The sequence below is a fragment of the Cyanistes caeruleus genome, chromosome 12, assembly GCF_971803275.1.
Source record: "Cyanistes caeruleus chromosome 12, bCyaCae1.hap1.1, whole genome shotgun sequence".
In the NCBI taxonomy this organism is placed as follows: Eukaryota; Metazoa; Chordata; class Aves; order Passeriformes; family Paridae; genus Cyanistes; species Cyanistes caeruleus.
This window is the reverse complement of record NC_141712.1, coordinates 2,583,120-2,596,248: the sequence shown is the minus strand read 5'-3', so window position 1 is coordinate 2,596,248 and position 13,129 is coordinate 2,583,120. Positions and strand designations below refer to the sequence as shown.

Genomic DNA, 13,129 nt, shown 5'->3' with positions numbered 1-13,129 from the left:
TCAGAGCAGTGGGAATGTTGTGGAGAGTGGGAGCTGATCAGCTGAGCATTGAGAGCTTCCAGTGGTGTATTGAGCTGGGTTTGGAGCGTTTCCTTGGGCTCCTTGTGTTGTTCACTCATCACTGATGCTCTAAATAAAGGCTTGCAGGACTGTGGTTGTACACAAGAAATGGGAAGTTTGAAGAGAAATGTTTTGCTGTCTCTTTCTGTTTCAGGAGGGAGAGATCGGGCCAAATAGTTCAGTCCAAATCAAGGTGACCTTTAAACCCCTAAAGGCCCGAGAGTATCGGAGTGTGGCTTACTGCAACATCTCAGGTACAGCTCCTTTCCCCTGCTTCTCTCAGCCCTACTGAAGCCATGGTGCAAGCCTGAGCCCACTGGGCTCCCCTGGAACTGCTGGGAAGAGTCCCTGGGCAGCAGGGCAGTGCTGGCACATGCCACTGCCCCTGCAGCTTCCAGGGAGTCTCCTGTGCAAGGCCAGGGTCAGAATCCTGGGTCTGGGTTACTGATCCCAGAACAACCCAGGCACTGCAGGGAGAAGTTTTCATGGCACGGCTTTGCCAGCATTTCCTCAAAGGCCAGAGCAGAACAGCTTGAGAGAGCAAGCACTAAGCCCCTCTAGACCAGTGACCTCCAGGATGGGTCCATTTGGCATGGATCCATCATCAGGCAGCAGGAGCTGAGTTAGAAATGTGCTCCCTGAGCCTGGATCACCTCCCACTGCTCACACACCACCAGACCAGAGGTGGCTGAGCCCCACTGAGCCCAGGGTCTTTGTAGAGGGACCAGCCTTGGCCAGCACCTGCTTCTCTCCCTGTGTGGGAATTGGCACCTTGCAGCTCCCAGTCTGTGGAGATAGAACACAATGCTGAGTGCCAGAAGTTGAGGGCTTGGGCAACAAAGTCTTGTGCTACTGGGCCAGGTAGTTTGGCAATTGCTGCCCAGCAATCTGCCAGGTACAATTGCCAAACTCTTGATGAGCTTGTGCCTTCACTGAATGGATTTCAAAGCTCCTCTAGGTGCATGGGAAGGAAACCATAGAATCATGGTATGTTAGGGATGGAATGGACCTTAAAGATGGTCCAGTCCCAAGAGCCCTGCCCTGGGCAGGGACACCTCCCACTAGAGCAGGTAGCTCCAAGCCCCAAGCAGCCTGGCTTTGAACACTTTCAGGGCTGGAACCTCCACAATTCCCCTGGGGAGCCTGCTCCAGTGTCTCACCAGCCTCACAGTAAAACATTTCTTCCTAATACCTCACCTAAATTTCCTTTCTTTCCATTGATACCCATTACTCCTTGGGCTGTCACTTCAGGACATGAGAGATGTTTAAAACTCAGCAAACTGGTGGCTAAAATTGGAAACCAGCCCAAGGAATGGGTTAGAAATTGGAAGTCAGCCCCAAGGGAAATGTCCTGAGGGAAGAGAAGGGTCCAAATCTTCTCTTGCAATATCAGGAGCTGGTTTTATCCAGCTCAGAGTCAGGGGCCAGCGTTCAGGCAGGCTGGAAAATAGAGTGTAACAGTGGGAATTATTGTACTGAAATGAGCATCTCTCCCCAGGCCGTGGGAGCAGGCTGCCCCTGCACCTCCGAGGGGAAGGCCAAGGACCCGTGGTTGAATTCAGCCGTCAAATGCTGAAACTTGGGAACATTTTTGTCAACACCTCCCACGTCTATGAGGTGAGCAGCAGGGGTTGGGATGGATCTTGATGGCTCCTGAGGCAGCAGCAAGCCTGGTGGACCTGTGGAATTCCTGACAACACGGGCAGTTGTGAGCAGGGAATATTGGACGTACTGGGCAGATCTGGTGGGGTCAGAAAGGTGTGTCTGCTGTTCATGAAGCCCCAGTCCCTTGGTAATGCCAATTTTTGGCAGCCTTCCTTGGGGATCAGCTCAGAAGCTTCCTGAAAAACAACCCCTTGGCATATGAAACCCAGACTGGGTCAAAAAGCTGCACGTTCAGAGGCTTTTGTGGCAGCCCCAGACACAAGGCACCTTTGCACTGGACTGTTCAGAAGCAGCTGGAACAAACTGGCTGTGTTGAGCTTCAGTACCCTGCAAACAATTCTCAGTGGAGTGTCTCCTGCTTATTCCTGGGAGTCACAGGAAAGCCATCCAGCCTCCTGGCTCAGTGCTGGCCCTTGCAAAGGGCTTGGGATTCTTTCCTTTGCTGACCACTCCCTCACCACACTCCAGCCTTGCTGCATCCCTGACTCTAGAAAGACAAAAGTGTTCCTGGGAATAAAGCTAAGGATCTTTCTACCTCTTTGCCTCCCCCTCAAAATAGTGTCAAGTTTGCAAAAAAAATAGAGAGCAACTGAAAGAGGGAGAAAATAAGGCACTGCATCATGCCAGACTCTTTCAAAAGCTTGGCTGTGGAAAGGAAAAACACACTGGGTTTTTTTTACCAAAAGATGGTGCTGTCTCTGTATTTGGTGGTGATGCCTCGTTATCAATGTGTTGTTGTCATGATTTGGGAAAAGGTGAATGAGTAGATGGAACTGTTGGAGCTGTGCTAAGTGGGGCAGTGGCAGCTCTCTGGTGATTGACTACGCAGCTGCCCCACGCTGCTCTCAGGGCCAGCTCTGAATGAGCTTGGTGATGCTGGCCAGAGCTGGAGTGCTCTGTGTCCATGGGAGAAGCCCAGGGTGACTCTGGTTATGTGCAATTACTGCTGCTTTGCATGAAAACCCAAAGGCAGAACTTGTCCTGTTGTATTTTTGGACTTCTGCCTTTCAGCAGCACAAAGCATCTTCTGCCTTTTCTGGGTGGGAATTGCATCATTAGAAAATAACTGACAAGAAGGGAAGATTGCACATGAATTTCCCTTTTGCTTTCTTGCTGCTGCAGGTGAAACTGATGAACCGAGGAGCTATAGATGCTCCCTTCACCTACATCCCTTCAGCCACAACCGTGGGCCGCTGCTTCAAGTTTGCCCCCGAGGAGGGCGTCATTGCAGCAGGTGGGATCCAGACGATTCACATCTCCTTCAATGCCACCGTCCTGGGGAGCTTTGAGGAACAATTCCAGTTCCGTGTGGCTGCATCTCCTACGCCTGTGATCCTGACAGTCTGGTAAGGACTCTGGGAGCTTGCTGGGCACATCTGTAGCTGTCTCTGGGACATCCCCCACCTCCCTCATTTTGGGGTCGAGCAGAGGAAAAAGGAGTTTCCTGAGCTCTTCATCTCTGCTCTGATCCTGGCACTGCCCCAGTGTAGGGTGCCCGGGGGCTGGAATGACTCCTCCCTGCAGGGATCTCCCTCTGCCTTGGGCCATGGCAGGCAGTGGGATGGATCAGCTTTGGGCAGTAGCTGCTCTGGGCTGTCCCAGCTCAACACCCAGCAAAGCTCCCAGGGCTTTGGAGATGGGGCAGCCTGGGTGATTCTGCAGCAGCAGCAGTGTTTTTAAAAACTTCTGCTCATAATCCATCCCAAATGGGCAGCAGCAGCCTCACCTCACCTCTCATGGCCATGCTGTGGGGGACAAGCTGTGCTCCCAACTCCTGTGCAGAGAGTGCTCCAGTCCCTCCTTTCCACAGCCAGGAAAGGGCTGGGAGACAGGGAACTGTGCAGCAGGAATGTGCCAAGGACATGGGCATCATCCCATGGGCTGGTGCCACTGCAAGAGATAATCCTGGCCCAGCAAAGGGAGAAGGGGTGATAACAGGGAAGGCAGAGCTCAGTCCTCAGTTCCACAGCAGCACAAGGGATTGTCCCTGCCAGCCTGAGCCATGTGCTGGTAGGATAATGTCCTGCAAGCAGGAAAGCTGATGCTGGCTGCTCTGGAGCTTTGCAGCTAGGCTGCTGCTGTTGGGAGGCACTGGATCAAGGCAATAAAGAAATGAATGCACCCTGCACTTGATTATACCAATGAGATAAGGGAGATGGATCAAAAAAGAATAAGAAAATTAGGACTTAGCAAGAGGAAAGTGGTGAGTAGGTCTGCCTGCAGTGGAGAAACAATTATGCTGGCTTTGTTTTTGGAGGAAAAGTGCTGCTCTGTTATTTTGGAAATCAAGAGGGAACCTTTCACCATCAATTGATTCTCCTCTGTCTCCCCCCAATCTGCTCCTGGGACATTATTGCATAAGCAGCTTTCTCCTTGGGCAAGGGCAGGTGTCTCTTGTAGAGATGTGTAGAGCAGAGCCAGTGGCAGTCCTGGGAACACAAGAGAAGGCACAGTTCACTGGTCCTTGATTTTTAACCAAAAAGCAGAGTGGGCATGGATTGGTGTCACCCACAAAATAAACTCGTGAGTGTTGTGCAGCTTCAAGTGCTGATTTCAGTGGATGTTGGTGACTTTTGGAGCCTGTCTGCTGAGTTCAAGGACAGGTGAGGTGGCGTGGTAGATTCAGGACACCCATGTTTGGTTGTTGAAGCCATTGCCCTTGGCTGTGCCGGCTGCTGCACTGGTGCCAGGCTGGTCCTTTCCTCTAGGATTCATCTGCCCACTGTGCAGAACTGTTGCTGCTCTTTTCAGAGGATGCTTGGGGCTCCCCTGGCTTCATGTCTCTAAAGTCCGTCAGTAATGATTGTGTGGCTCAAAATCTGCTGAGAAAGCTCCTCCATGGGAACACCAGTTGGAGCTAAGAAGCAGCAAGGCAGGGAGCCCGTGGCTGGAAAGGCTGGTTACAGAAGTTTGTGGGGACTTTTATGTCCATCACATTACAGATGGGGAAACTGAGGCAATGGAGCCATGTGTGGGTGTGTGTTCAGGGTCCTTCATGGCACCACCAGCAACTGGGGGCTTTTCCTGCCTGCCCTGTGCCCAAATCCCCACCAGTGGCTGTTGGCTGCCGGCCACTTGGCTTTAGCTGCCTCCTGCCCACACGGACACTGTGCTGAGCACATGGTGCTGTGTTGATTTGAAGCCCACGGTGCCCCTGACCCCAGGCTTTATGTCCCCGAGCCAGGGCTGCCACACGCTTTGTGACTGCCTTTAACCGAGGCATTTCCTCCTGCTCTGTGCTCGTCATCGCAGGGGGTGTGTCACTGGGCCGGCTTTACACTTCGACCTCCATGAGCTCCACTTCGGTGACATCTCCTTCGGTGAGTGTTCCCTGGGCTTGGGCACAGCGTGAGGGATCTGTGCGTTCCACAATGAACCACTTGAACATAAAAACATCCATCACTCGTCTTCTGCCACAGCAGCCTCTTCAGGCTGGGAACTCCAGGGCTGCTGGTGCCTCAGGTAGCATTTTGCCCTTGTCAGATCAAATAGAACCAAGGAATAGAAGCTCTGGGCTGTGCCTGCAGTTGTTTTTTCCCCCCATCTGTGTTCAAATGACTCTTGGTGAGCAGGCCTGGGAGAAGTCTCCTCCCCACAGAGCTGGCCAGCCAAGCCAGATGTCCAGTGCAGAGCAGTGGTGGCCGGTGGCCGGGCTCTGCAGGACATCCCCACCATGTGTGGCTGGAGCTCTGGCTTTCCAGGATGGAAAGCAAATCTCAGAGCTCAAGTGGGGTAAACCCTTGCAGGCAGCAATCACAGGGAGCAGCAGGGCTGTGATGGCCCCCTTTGTTGGGTGAGGTGGGACATGGTTCCTAATCACTGCTCTCGAAGCAAGGCTCAGGTTTGCCTCCAGTGGAATGTGCTCTGAGCTGTCACCTGCTCAGTCTGTTTGGCCCAAACCAGGAGATGCCTTAAGGATGCTGCAGAGAGAAACTGCATTAGGGTGCTTTGCATCACCTTCTAGCTCCAGATTCCATTAATTCCTCACGTAGCTTCTCGGTGAGCTGTAGTTCACATAGTAAAGAGCTAAACTGCAGTCACCCTTTCATCCTACCAGGCTGTTCACACCAGGAGTCATGACACAGTTGGTGCCTAAATGGATATTTGTGTCCTTTTCCCAGGTTTTCCCCGCACCATGACCTGTCGCCTCACTAACACCTCCCCGCTGGCCGTGACATTCAAGCTCCGCATGTCGGACGATGGCACGCAGCCTGCTGTCAGCAGCTTGGATCAAATCTGCAAGGAAGGTGACCCATCCTGGAGGAAGGGAATTCATTTTTATGTGGAGCCAAGGGAGTTTACAATGAATCCCAGCCAAGGGACCATCCTCCCCCAGGGACACCAGGATATCGAGGTATGGGAAGAGTCCAGCCACACACGCTTCAGCCCCAGGGCTAAAGCTTCACTGGAGTGTGCGAGGGCTTTAGCTCTGATGCCAGCTTTGAGGATCATGTGAGTGAGAGATCTGCACTGGCCTGAGGCCTCTGTTAGCTGGGTTACTCAGGATGTAACTGAAGCAGCACTGTTTTGTTCCCAAAATCATACGCTGAGATCACAAACCGTATGGTAAAGTACTGGAGCCATTCTTGTGTTTTTGAGAGCAGTTTCTTTGATTGCAAGTGGGCAAGAGGAAGGATGAGGACAGAATGAGAGGTGTCATTGTAGAAAGCAGTTTGCTTTTCTTCTTGGTCTCATGTCTCCTCTCCTGGAGAGCAGAATGATTTGTGTTCATTGCAGGGATCTCCAGTGGAGACAAAAAGCTCTGCAGCCATGAACTGCCCAGCACCTGCTGGGCCACATTTGCCCTCAGCTTCCTGTTGTAAAGCTGAACTCATTCTGTCCAAGTCAGCAGATTTCATCTGCATTTGTGTCATTGTAGTCAGATGAAAAATTGGCCCCTTAATTTGGGTACAGTGGTGTGTAGAGCTTTAGCCTAATGTTTGAATTTAGCTGACCTATGCCATGATAGCAAGGTGTGTTTAACAAATCTGGTATTGCCAGAAGGCTTTTGTTAACTCTCAGAGACTGTGCTCTACACATGGATCAGCAGAGTAATTAAGGCAAAATCCTCCCTTTCCTTCCCATGAAACAAGAACTGGAGAATACCACGTGTGGGTAATGAGCTTTTATAAGGAAGAATTTACTGCTCTTCTCTTCCACCAGGTGACCCTGTGCTCCAACACGGTGATGGAATACTACCGGAAAATGCTGGTGGACCTGGTGGGCCTGGAGGGTGTTGGCAAGGAAGTGGCATCAGTGATCATCACAGCCAGGTACCAGCACTTCCCTGGCCTCTCCCAGCACACTGCCTGGCACAGGGTTTGCTGGCTGCAGCTCCCAAGGGAAGTGTTATTTAATGTTCTCATGTTGTGACCAGCTGGACACGAGAACAGCAGTGCTTGGAAAGCAGCCTGTGGTGAAAAGCAGCCCTGCTCACAGCCCAGCACAGTCCTGGGCCTTTTTCTAGAGGGACCAGGAATGAAATCATTTATTGGCCTGGTTTTTGGTGCTTGAGCTGGAACAAATTTCCCGAGGACCTGCTCTCCTTCTTCCTGCAAGAGATGGAGCTGTGCTGGGTTGAGACCCCCCTGCTTTGGTTTGGGACACACCAAGCAGCCTGCTGAGAGTCAGGGTCTGGTTCTGTTCATGAGGGCACATGACAGTGGGGAAGTGGCTCACAGCCAGAGTGGTGAGGGCAAGATCTTACGAGGGGAAAAGAGCCCTTGATGTGGCAAGTCAGCTCTAGTTTTTCTCCTTTCCTCTGCTTCCCATTTTGAGCTTGAATGTTTTCAGACTTAAACCAAAAGTTGCTCTTGCTGCAGCAGAATTCCATCCTGCCAGTTTAATGACGAGAGGGATGCAGTTCCCTGGTGCTGCTCCCTCTCGCAGGCAGAGCCATGCAGTCAGTGCCTGGGCTGCAGTTTTGTCAAGCAAGTGCAAATGGGGACAGTCAGTGCATGGAGCTGTGGAGTGAAGGACCGAGGGAGCTGTAGGAACTGGGAGGGGGTGATCACCCACTCTGTAGGGCAGGTGGTGTCCCATGCCCTCCAAAGCTGGGGCAAACAGCTGAGTTTTCAGGCAGGGCAACAGCCCCGTGGGAGAGTCATTTTTACTGAAGGGAGTCATTTTTACTGAGACACCGGAGTCGTGTGTTCCTTGAGCCTTAGTGAGCACTGATCCGTGTTGGGAATGCTCCCCCAGAGCTCATGGATCACCGGGACTGTTACAGGAGTCCTTGCAAGCCTTCTGGGGTAAAGGAGAGGCTGAGGCAGCTGTGGGACAAAGTAAGTGCTCTGCCTGGGGCACTTGGCAGCCTCTGGCTGCTGCCTCTCAGGGTTTGCCCCTCCTTGACAAGCCGTGTTGGAGTGGGAAGGCTTTGAAGGCAATTTCTCACTGCAGGGCTGTTAAATGTCTGTTTGACAGTGACAAATGGGTTATCTTTGGGGGTAAATGTTCTCTGTTCTCTCAGTATCTCTGATTCCCTTGGGGTCATCTCTTTGCCCAGATGTCTGGTTCCTGAGCTGCAAGTGTACCCCCAAATCATGCGCTGCAATAAGTGCCACCTGAAGGAGCCATACGAGATGAAGTTCATCATCACCAATAAAACTCACCTTCCTGGCTGCTACGGGCTCATTCCCCAGGTTTGTCATTGCATCCACCTCCTCCTCTCAAATATTGCTGAGGAGATTATTAGGGGAAAAAAGGGTTTGGATAAGACCTTGCTGTTTTCTGTTCAGCCTTAAAAATCTGCTGAGCAGGATCCTACCTGAATGTAAACTTTAGGAGGCAGTTTAACCTCCTGAGGAAACAGTTTATGTTCTAGTCTTCAGGGTGTTCTCTGGTGGGAGATCTTAGAGGGTTGTGAAAAGCTGCTGCAGCCACAGACACCAACAGCTGTGCTGGCAGCCTCCTTGCAGGACCCCCTGAGAATGCTAAGCCTGCAATTCTTGCATCTTCTTTGGGCCTTTTACCTTTGTCCTGGGGATTTTGAAAAACGTGTGTGAGTTGCTGTGGCGGTGGATGTTAAGGAGTTTCAAGCTGAATTTGGAGGTCCCTCTGAAGCTGCATTTGATTGTGTCCCTTCTAGAAACGCAAGGAGGACTCTCCTGTGTTGTACTCCAGCCCCAAACCCTGTGGCATTGTCCAGCCTCGCAGCACTGCAGAGATTCCGGTTACAATCCAAGTGCAAACATTGGGCGATCATCGCACCAATGTTCTGATCGGCGTGTTTGGGGATGAAAGAAACCCACTGGTGAGTGCAAGGGGAGATGTGTGCCTTTGTGCAGCTCCTCCTGGCAGGGTGCAGAGTGTGCAGGGATTCTTCTGGGAAAAACAGGCACAGGCTGCTGTGGAGAAGGACAGAAGGGACTGGTGCCATAAAGAGCTTATGCCTTATAGGTGGTAATCTCAGTGTCTGACTCTGAATGTAGTTCCTAAGATGGAATTGAGGATAATTTTAGTTAAATTAATCTTTAAAATGCTAGTAACTTTGGAAATACCTGTTTTCAAATGTCATCTCTTTAAGCACAAAAGAGGATGTCAGAAGACTTCTGGGAAGGTTGAGCTTTGTGGAAAAGAAAGGAAAGCTGGCATTTGAAGAGTAGTTGCAAGGATTTAAACTTACATTAAAACGCATGGAAGTGATGATGGCAAATTCCCTGGATGGCACCAAGTATCTGACCCTGGGCCATTGTGACACTGCATGTAAATCAGTCAGCAGGAAGGACAGGCAGTGCAGGCTGTGCCAGGGAGCCTGAAGTTTGACACAACAGTTGCTTTCAACTATCAGGCTGCTTACCTTAAGCAGGAGGGTTTCTCCCCACCAGAATAACCAATTGTTTACCTGTCAGCCTGGTCTTAACTAGACATTTCTTGCAAAGCTTTTACCTTGGGCCAATCATTTGTATTTTGAAAGTTTCTCTTACCTTGATCCTTTTGAATTTGGAGGTGAATATGTAACTTTATTTTTTTTTTCCCAAAAGCCCAGCATTTCAGCTGGAGAGTGGTTAAATAATAAATAATAAATAATAAATAACTTGAGTAGAGTTGAGCTGTTTAAGCTTTTTTAGGTTTCCCTGTTGTGGTTTGTTTTGGCTTTTATAAAAATCTTTCTTTCCTGCTTCTTCCTGGAACAGAGAGCAGAATTCCTGAGCTCTGGAGAGCTGGCAGAAATCTATGGAACTCCAAAGAAGATAGACTTTGGCATGATCCCAGTGCTACAGCCGAGCTCACAAACTCTTACCCTCTTCAACACAGGTCTCGTCCCTGTAGACTTCAGGATCAAGATTGTAAGTACCTGTGGGGCTGTTTTCCAGGGAATTGACTGGTCAGTAGCAGCCAGGACTTTTTATGACTGGTTTTGATATGCAAGATTTCCATCTGGCCCATCTGGTGTGAGAGGTGGCAGGATACTCCAATATTCCATCGGAGCGAGGCAAGAGGAACCTGGCTCTGGAGTGGTTTTAGCTGGGGCCCTCGGTGAAATCAGGTGCAGAGATGTTGGAGCAGAAACAAGTCTGGATTGTGGTGACAGGTCCTCCCTTCACTTTCTGGAAGGTCTTCAGATGTGCGTGTGACATTTTTGGAGCTCTGAGATCAGAGAAACCTGTGTTCCTTTGCTCCCCAGAGAGCCTGGATTTCCCTATGGTTTCCCTGTCCCAGCTGCATTTGCTTTGTGCCCAAGTGCTGTTTGTAGTGGAGAGCAGGGTGTGAGCTCTGTCCTCAGACTGCAATTGTCACAGCTCCTGTGGCTCAAGCCAGTTGGGTGTGCACACGAAGATGTGTGGGGGTTGTGCACCCCCCCAGCCTGTGATCTTTGTGCTGTTGAAGAGCATCTTTGGGGAGCAGCTGCAGAGAAAGGCTGTTTTCATATGTGGAGGTTGCACAGGGCAGAAGGAGCTGGGGCTGCTCCCCTGGCAGGGAGAGCAGGGCTGGCACAGCCAGGAAGGGCTTGTAGGCTGGGGCTGGGGCTGGCTGGGTTGTCTGCTGGAGGGGGAGATCTGGGAGGGGCTTGAGGTTTGTTTTTCTTCATGCTGGATGTGTTGAACTTGTGGAGCTGCTTCAAACCTGATCCTATGGCCTTGTTTGTGTTTGTGGCTAAAGCATCAGGCCATGTGGGAGAGTCCAGCCACAGCCTCCTGGGCCAAGGAGGAGGGCTGTGAAGTTGAACTTGCTGCTTTTCCAGCTCTTTGGGGGATAAATGCCACCTTCAAGTGAGGGTTTTTTCCAGGACAGCTTTCTCTAACTCCACAATGAAATTCTGCTTTCAGCCTTTGCAGGGAGCAGTGCATCTTGGCTGGGTGGGCCTGGCATGGAAATGATGGGTTTCACATGCTCCTAGCAGGGCTGGGCCTGCAGAGCTGTGTCTGTACAGCTGTGCTGGTGCCAGACCTTTCCTCCCTGCTCTGAGCAGCTTCCAGCTCTCTTGCCCAATCCATGGAGTCCATGAGAAAGCAGATGACAAGAGTTCTTGGGAAGAGTGGGCCATGTGCACAGAGCACACATCATCCAGTTTCCTTTCTGCTTCTTGCTTTTCTGCTCTGCTGTAACCATTTTGAGGTGGCTTTTCCAAAGCAGAGGGCACTGGGGCACCTCTCTACAGCTGATGGTCAGTGGGAAGTGAGGGCTTCAGTCCTTCAGGGGATCTTGAGAAGCACTGATGGCCCCTTGAGCAAGAATAGTTTGGTGTTGGGGTTGCAACTGGTATTGCAGTGATATTCTTCAGGATCTCAGCAGTGTCCTCCAGCTGTGTGGTTTCTGGAGTGGGATTTGAGCAGTCCTGGCTTCCTCTGGCCTTGAGCCTTTGTGAGAAGGCAGGAGAGAGAGAAAGCAGCTTTCCCTGGCACACACTCCAGAGCAAGAGTGGGGAAGGAACACTCTCCTGAGGATAAACATCCCTTGGGTTGGGCAGAGCTGGGGTCATTAGGTGAGTCTGTTAAAGGAGAGGAAAATACAGGTTGTATGAGCTCTGCTGTTGCCTGAGACTGCAGCTCAAATTTAGGGAAATGAAGCCTTTATGATTTTTATCCTCCCCTCTTCAGTCTGTCCTTTTCTTATATCCCACAAGAGATCATGGTGCATGGTTTCCATCCTAAATGCATCTTCTGCTTGTCTTACAGGCTGATAAACCCCAGTGCTTTGTTCTTGAAACCCAAGAAGGAGTGATCCCCGCTAGGGGTGAGGTTCCTGTGACTGTCACAGCCATCCTGGATGACACTGGGCATTTTGCTGACTCCATCCAGCTCTTCATTGAGAACAGCTTTTGCTTCAGCTTCTTACTGAGGGCTATGGGCACTGGCACCACAATTGTCACAGACAAACCACTGGCCCCAGAGCTCAACTTGGGATACCAATTCAGGTAGGAGATCTCCCCACTCCCACCTCTCCTCCTGGCTCAACAAGGAGCAGTTTTGCTGTAGTCCTTCAGGCAAGATCTTCTTCAGTGTTCCAATCCCTGAGTCCTTCCCTGAAGGCAGAGATTCCTTCAGAAACGTGTGGTGGCCAGTTGAGAGTTGTTAGATACCCTCAAAAGCCACTGGAAGGGAAACCAGTTGCTAAATGGCCACTGAATTGTCTTTAGTTGTAATACATTTATGTCCTCACTTGATCAAGCAGTGGTGTCACAGCTGCCCCAGAACAAAAGGTTCCCAAAAGGGCGCCCGGGTGAGGCGGTCCCTCCGTGGGGCTGAGGGACCAAGGGCAGATGGCCTCACAGCCTTCCCTTCTGAAATGGCACTTCCCAGGCAAGCAGGGCCTGGGAACAGAGAGACAGGAGGGCACCAACCCCCCCAGGAAGGCAGGAGCCCCCAGAGCAGTTCCAGGGCCAGATGGAAACTGCTGCTTTGTGTGGGGCCCGCAGTGCCACTGCCGCTTCCTCCTGCTGTTCCTGGGCCCTGCTGCTGCCCTGCTGTGCCCAGGGCCTCGATGGCTTTTTTGCTGCCAGCAGAGTTTGCAAAGTTCACTTCAAAACAGTTTCTAACTGCAAAATGAAGTTCTACAAATGGCTCTCAGTGCAAAACCAAAGCTGCTACCAAGGAGAGGGGCCCTGCTGCCCTGGTTTCCTCTCCTGGAGCAGGCAGACGATTTTTACCAGCTTGCTGGGATCGTGCAGAAGCTGCCTCTGAGCTGGCTTTTAGAAATGCCTGCAATCATCCCCCACACACAAGGTCCTCAAGGGCAGCATCTCAAAGATTCACTGACAGTGTGGGGCACAGAGCAATGCAAAATACAGTAACAGTACGAATCAGCCCAGAACAAACATTTTGGAGGAAAACACCAGGTCCTGTTAGTCTCACCTTGAAAATGCTACATTAGCATTAAAAGCAGATTTCTCTTTGCAATAATGACACCAGAAGGGCAGCTTGTCAGACAGTTTCTGGCCCACATTAAGAGCTGGAAATGAAGA

General features: G+C 51.1%; 1 protein-coding gene across 3 annotated transcripts in view; it reads left to right on the top strand.

Moving 5' to 3' along the window:
- Positions 1-13,129, top strand: part of LOC147650803 (axonemal central pair apparatus protein HYDIN-like) — a 56,887-nt gene that overhangs the window by 12,367 nt on the left and 31,391 nt on the right. For all 3 annotated transcript variants that reach the window (XM_086847714.1, XM_086847716.1, XM_086847715.1), the window contains 10 exons: positions 215-314; positions 1,559-1,677; positions 2,848-3,071; positions 4,978-5,045; positions 5,847-6,079; positions 6,889-6,998; positions 8,231-8,366; positions 8,813-8,977; positions 9,861-10,013; positions 11,844-12,082. In XM_086847714.1, the coding sequence (XP_086703840.1) occupies positions 215-314; positions 1,559-1,677; positions 2,848-3,071; positions 4,978-5,045; positions 5,847-6,079; positions 6,889-6,998; positions 8,231-8,366; positions 8,813-8,977; positions 9,861-10,013; positions 11,844-12,082 (1,547 nt within the window). The remainder of the gene's footprint in view (positions 1-214; positions 315-1,558; positions 1,678-2,847; positions 3,072-4,977; positions 5,046-5,846; positions 6,080-6,888; positions 6,999-8,230; positions 8,367-8,812; positions 8,978-9,860; positions 10,014-11,843; positions 12,083-13,129) is intronic.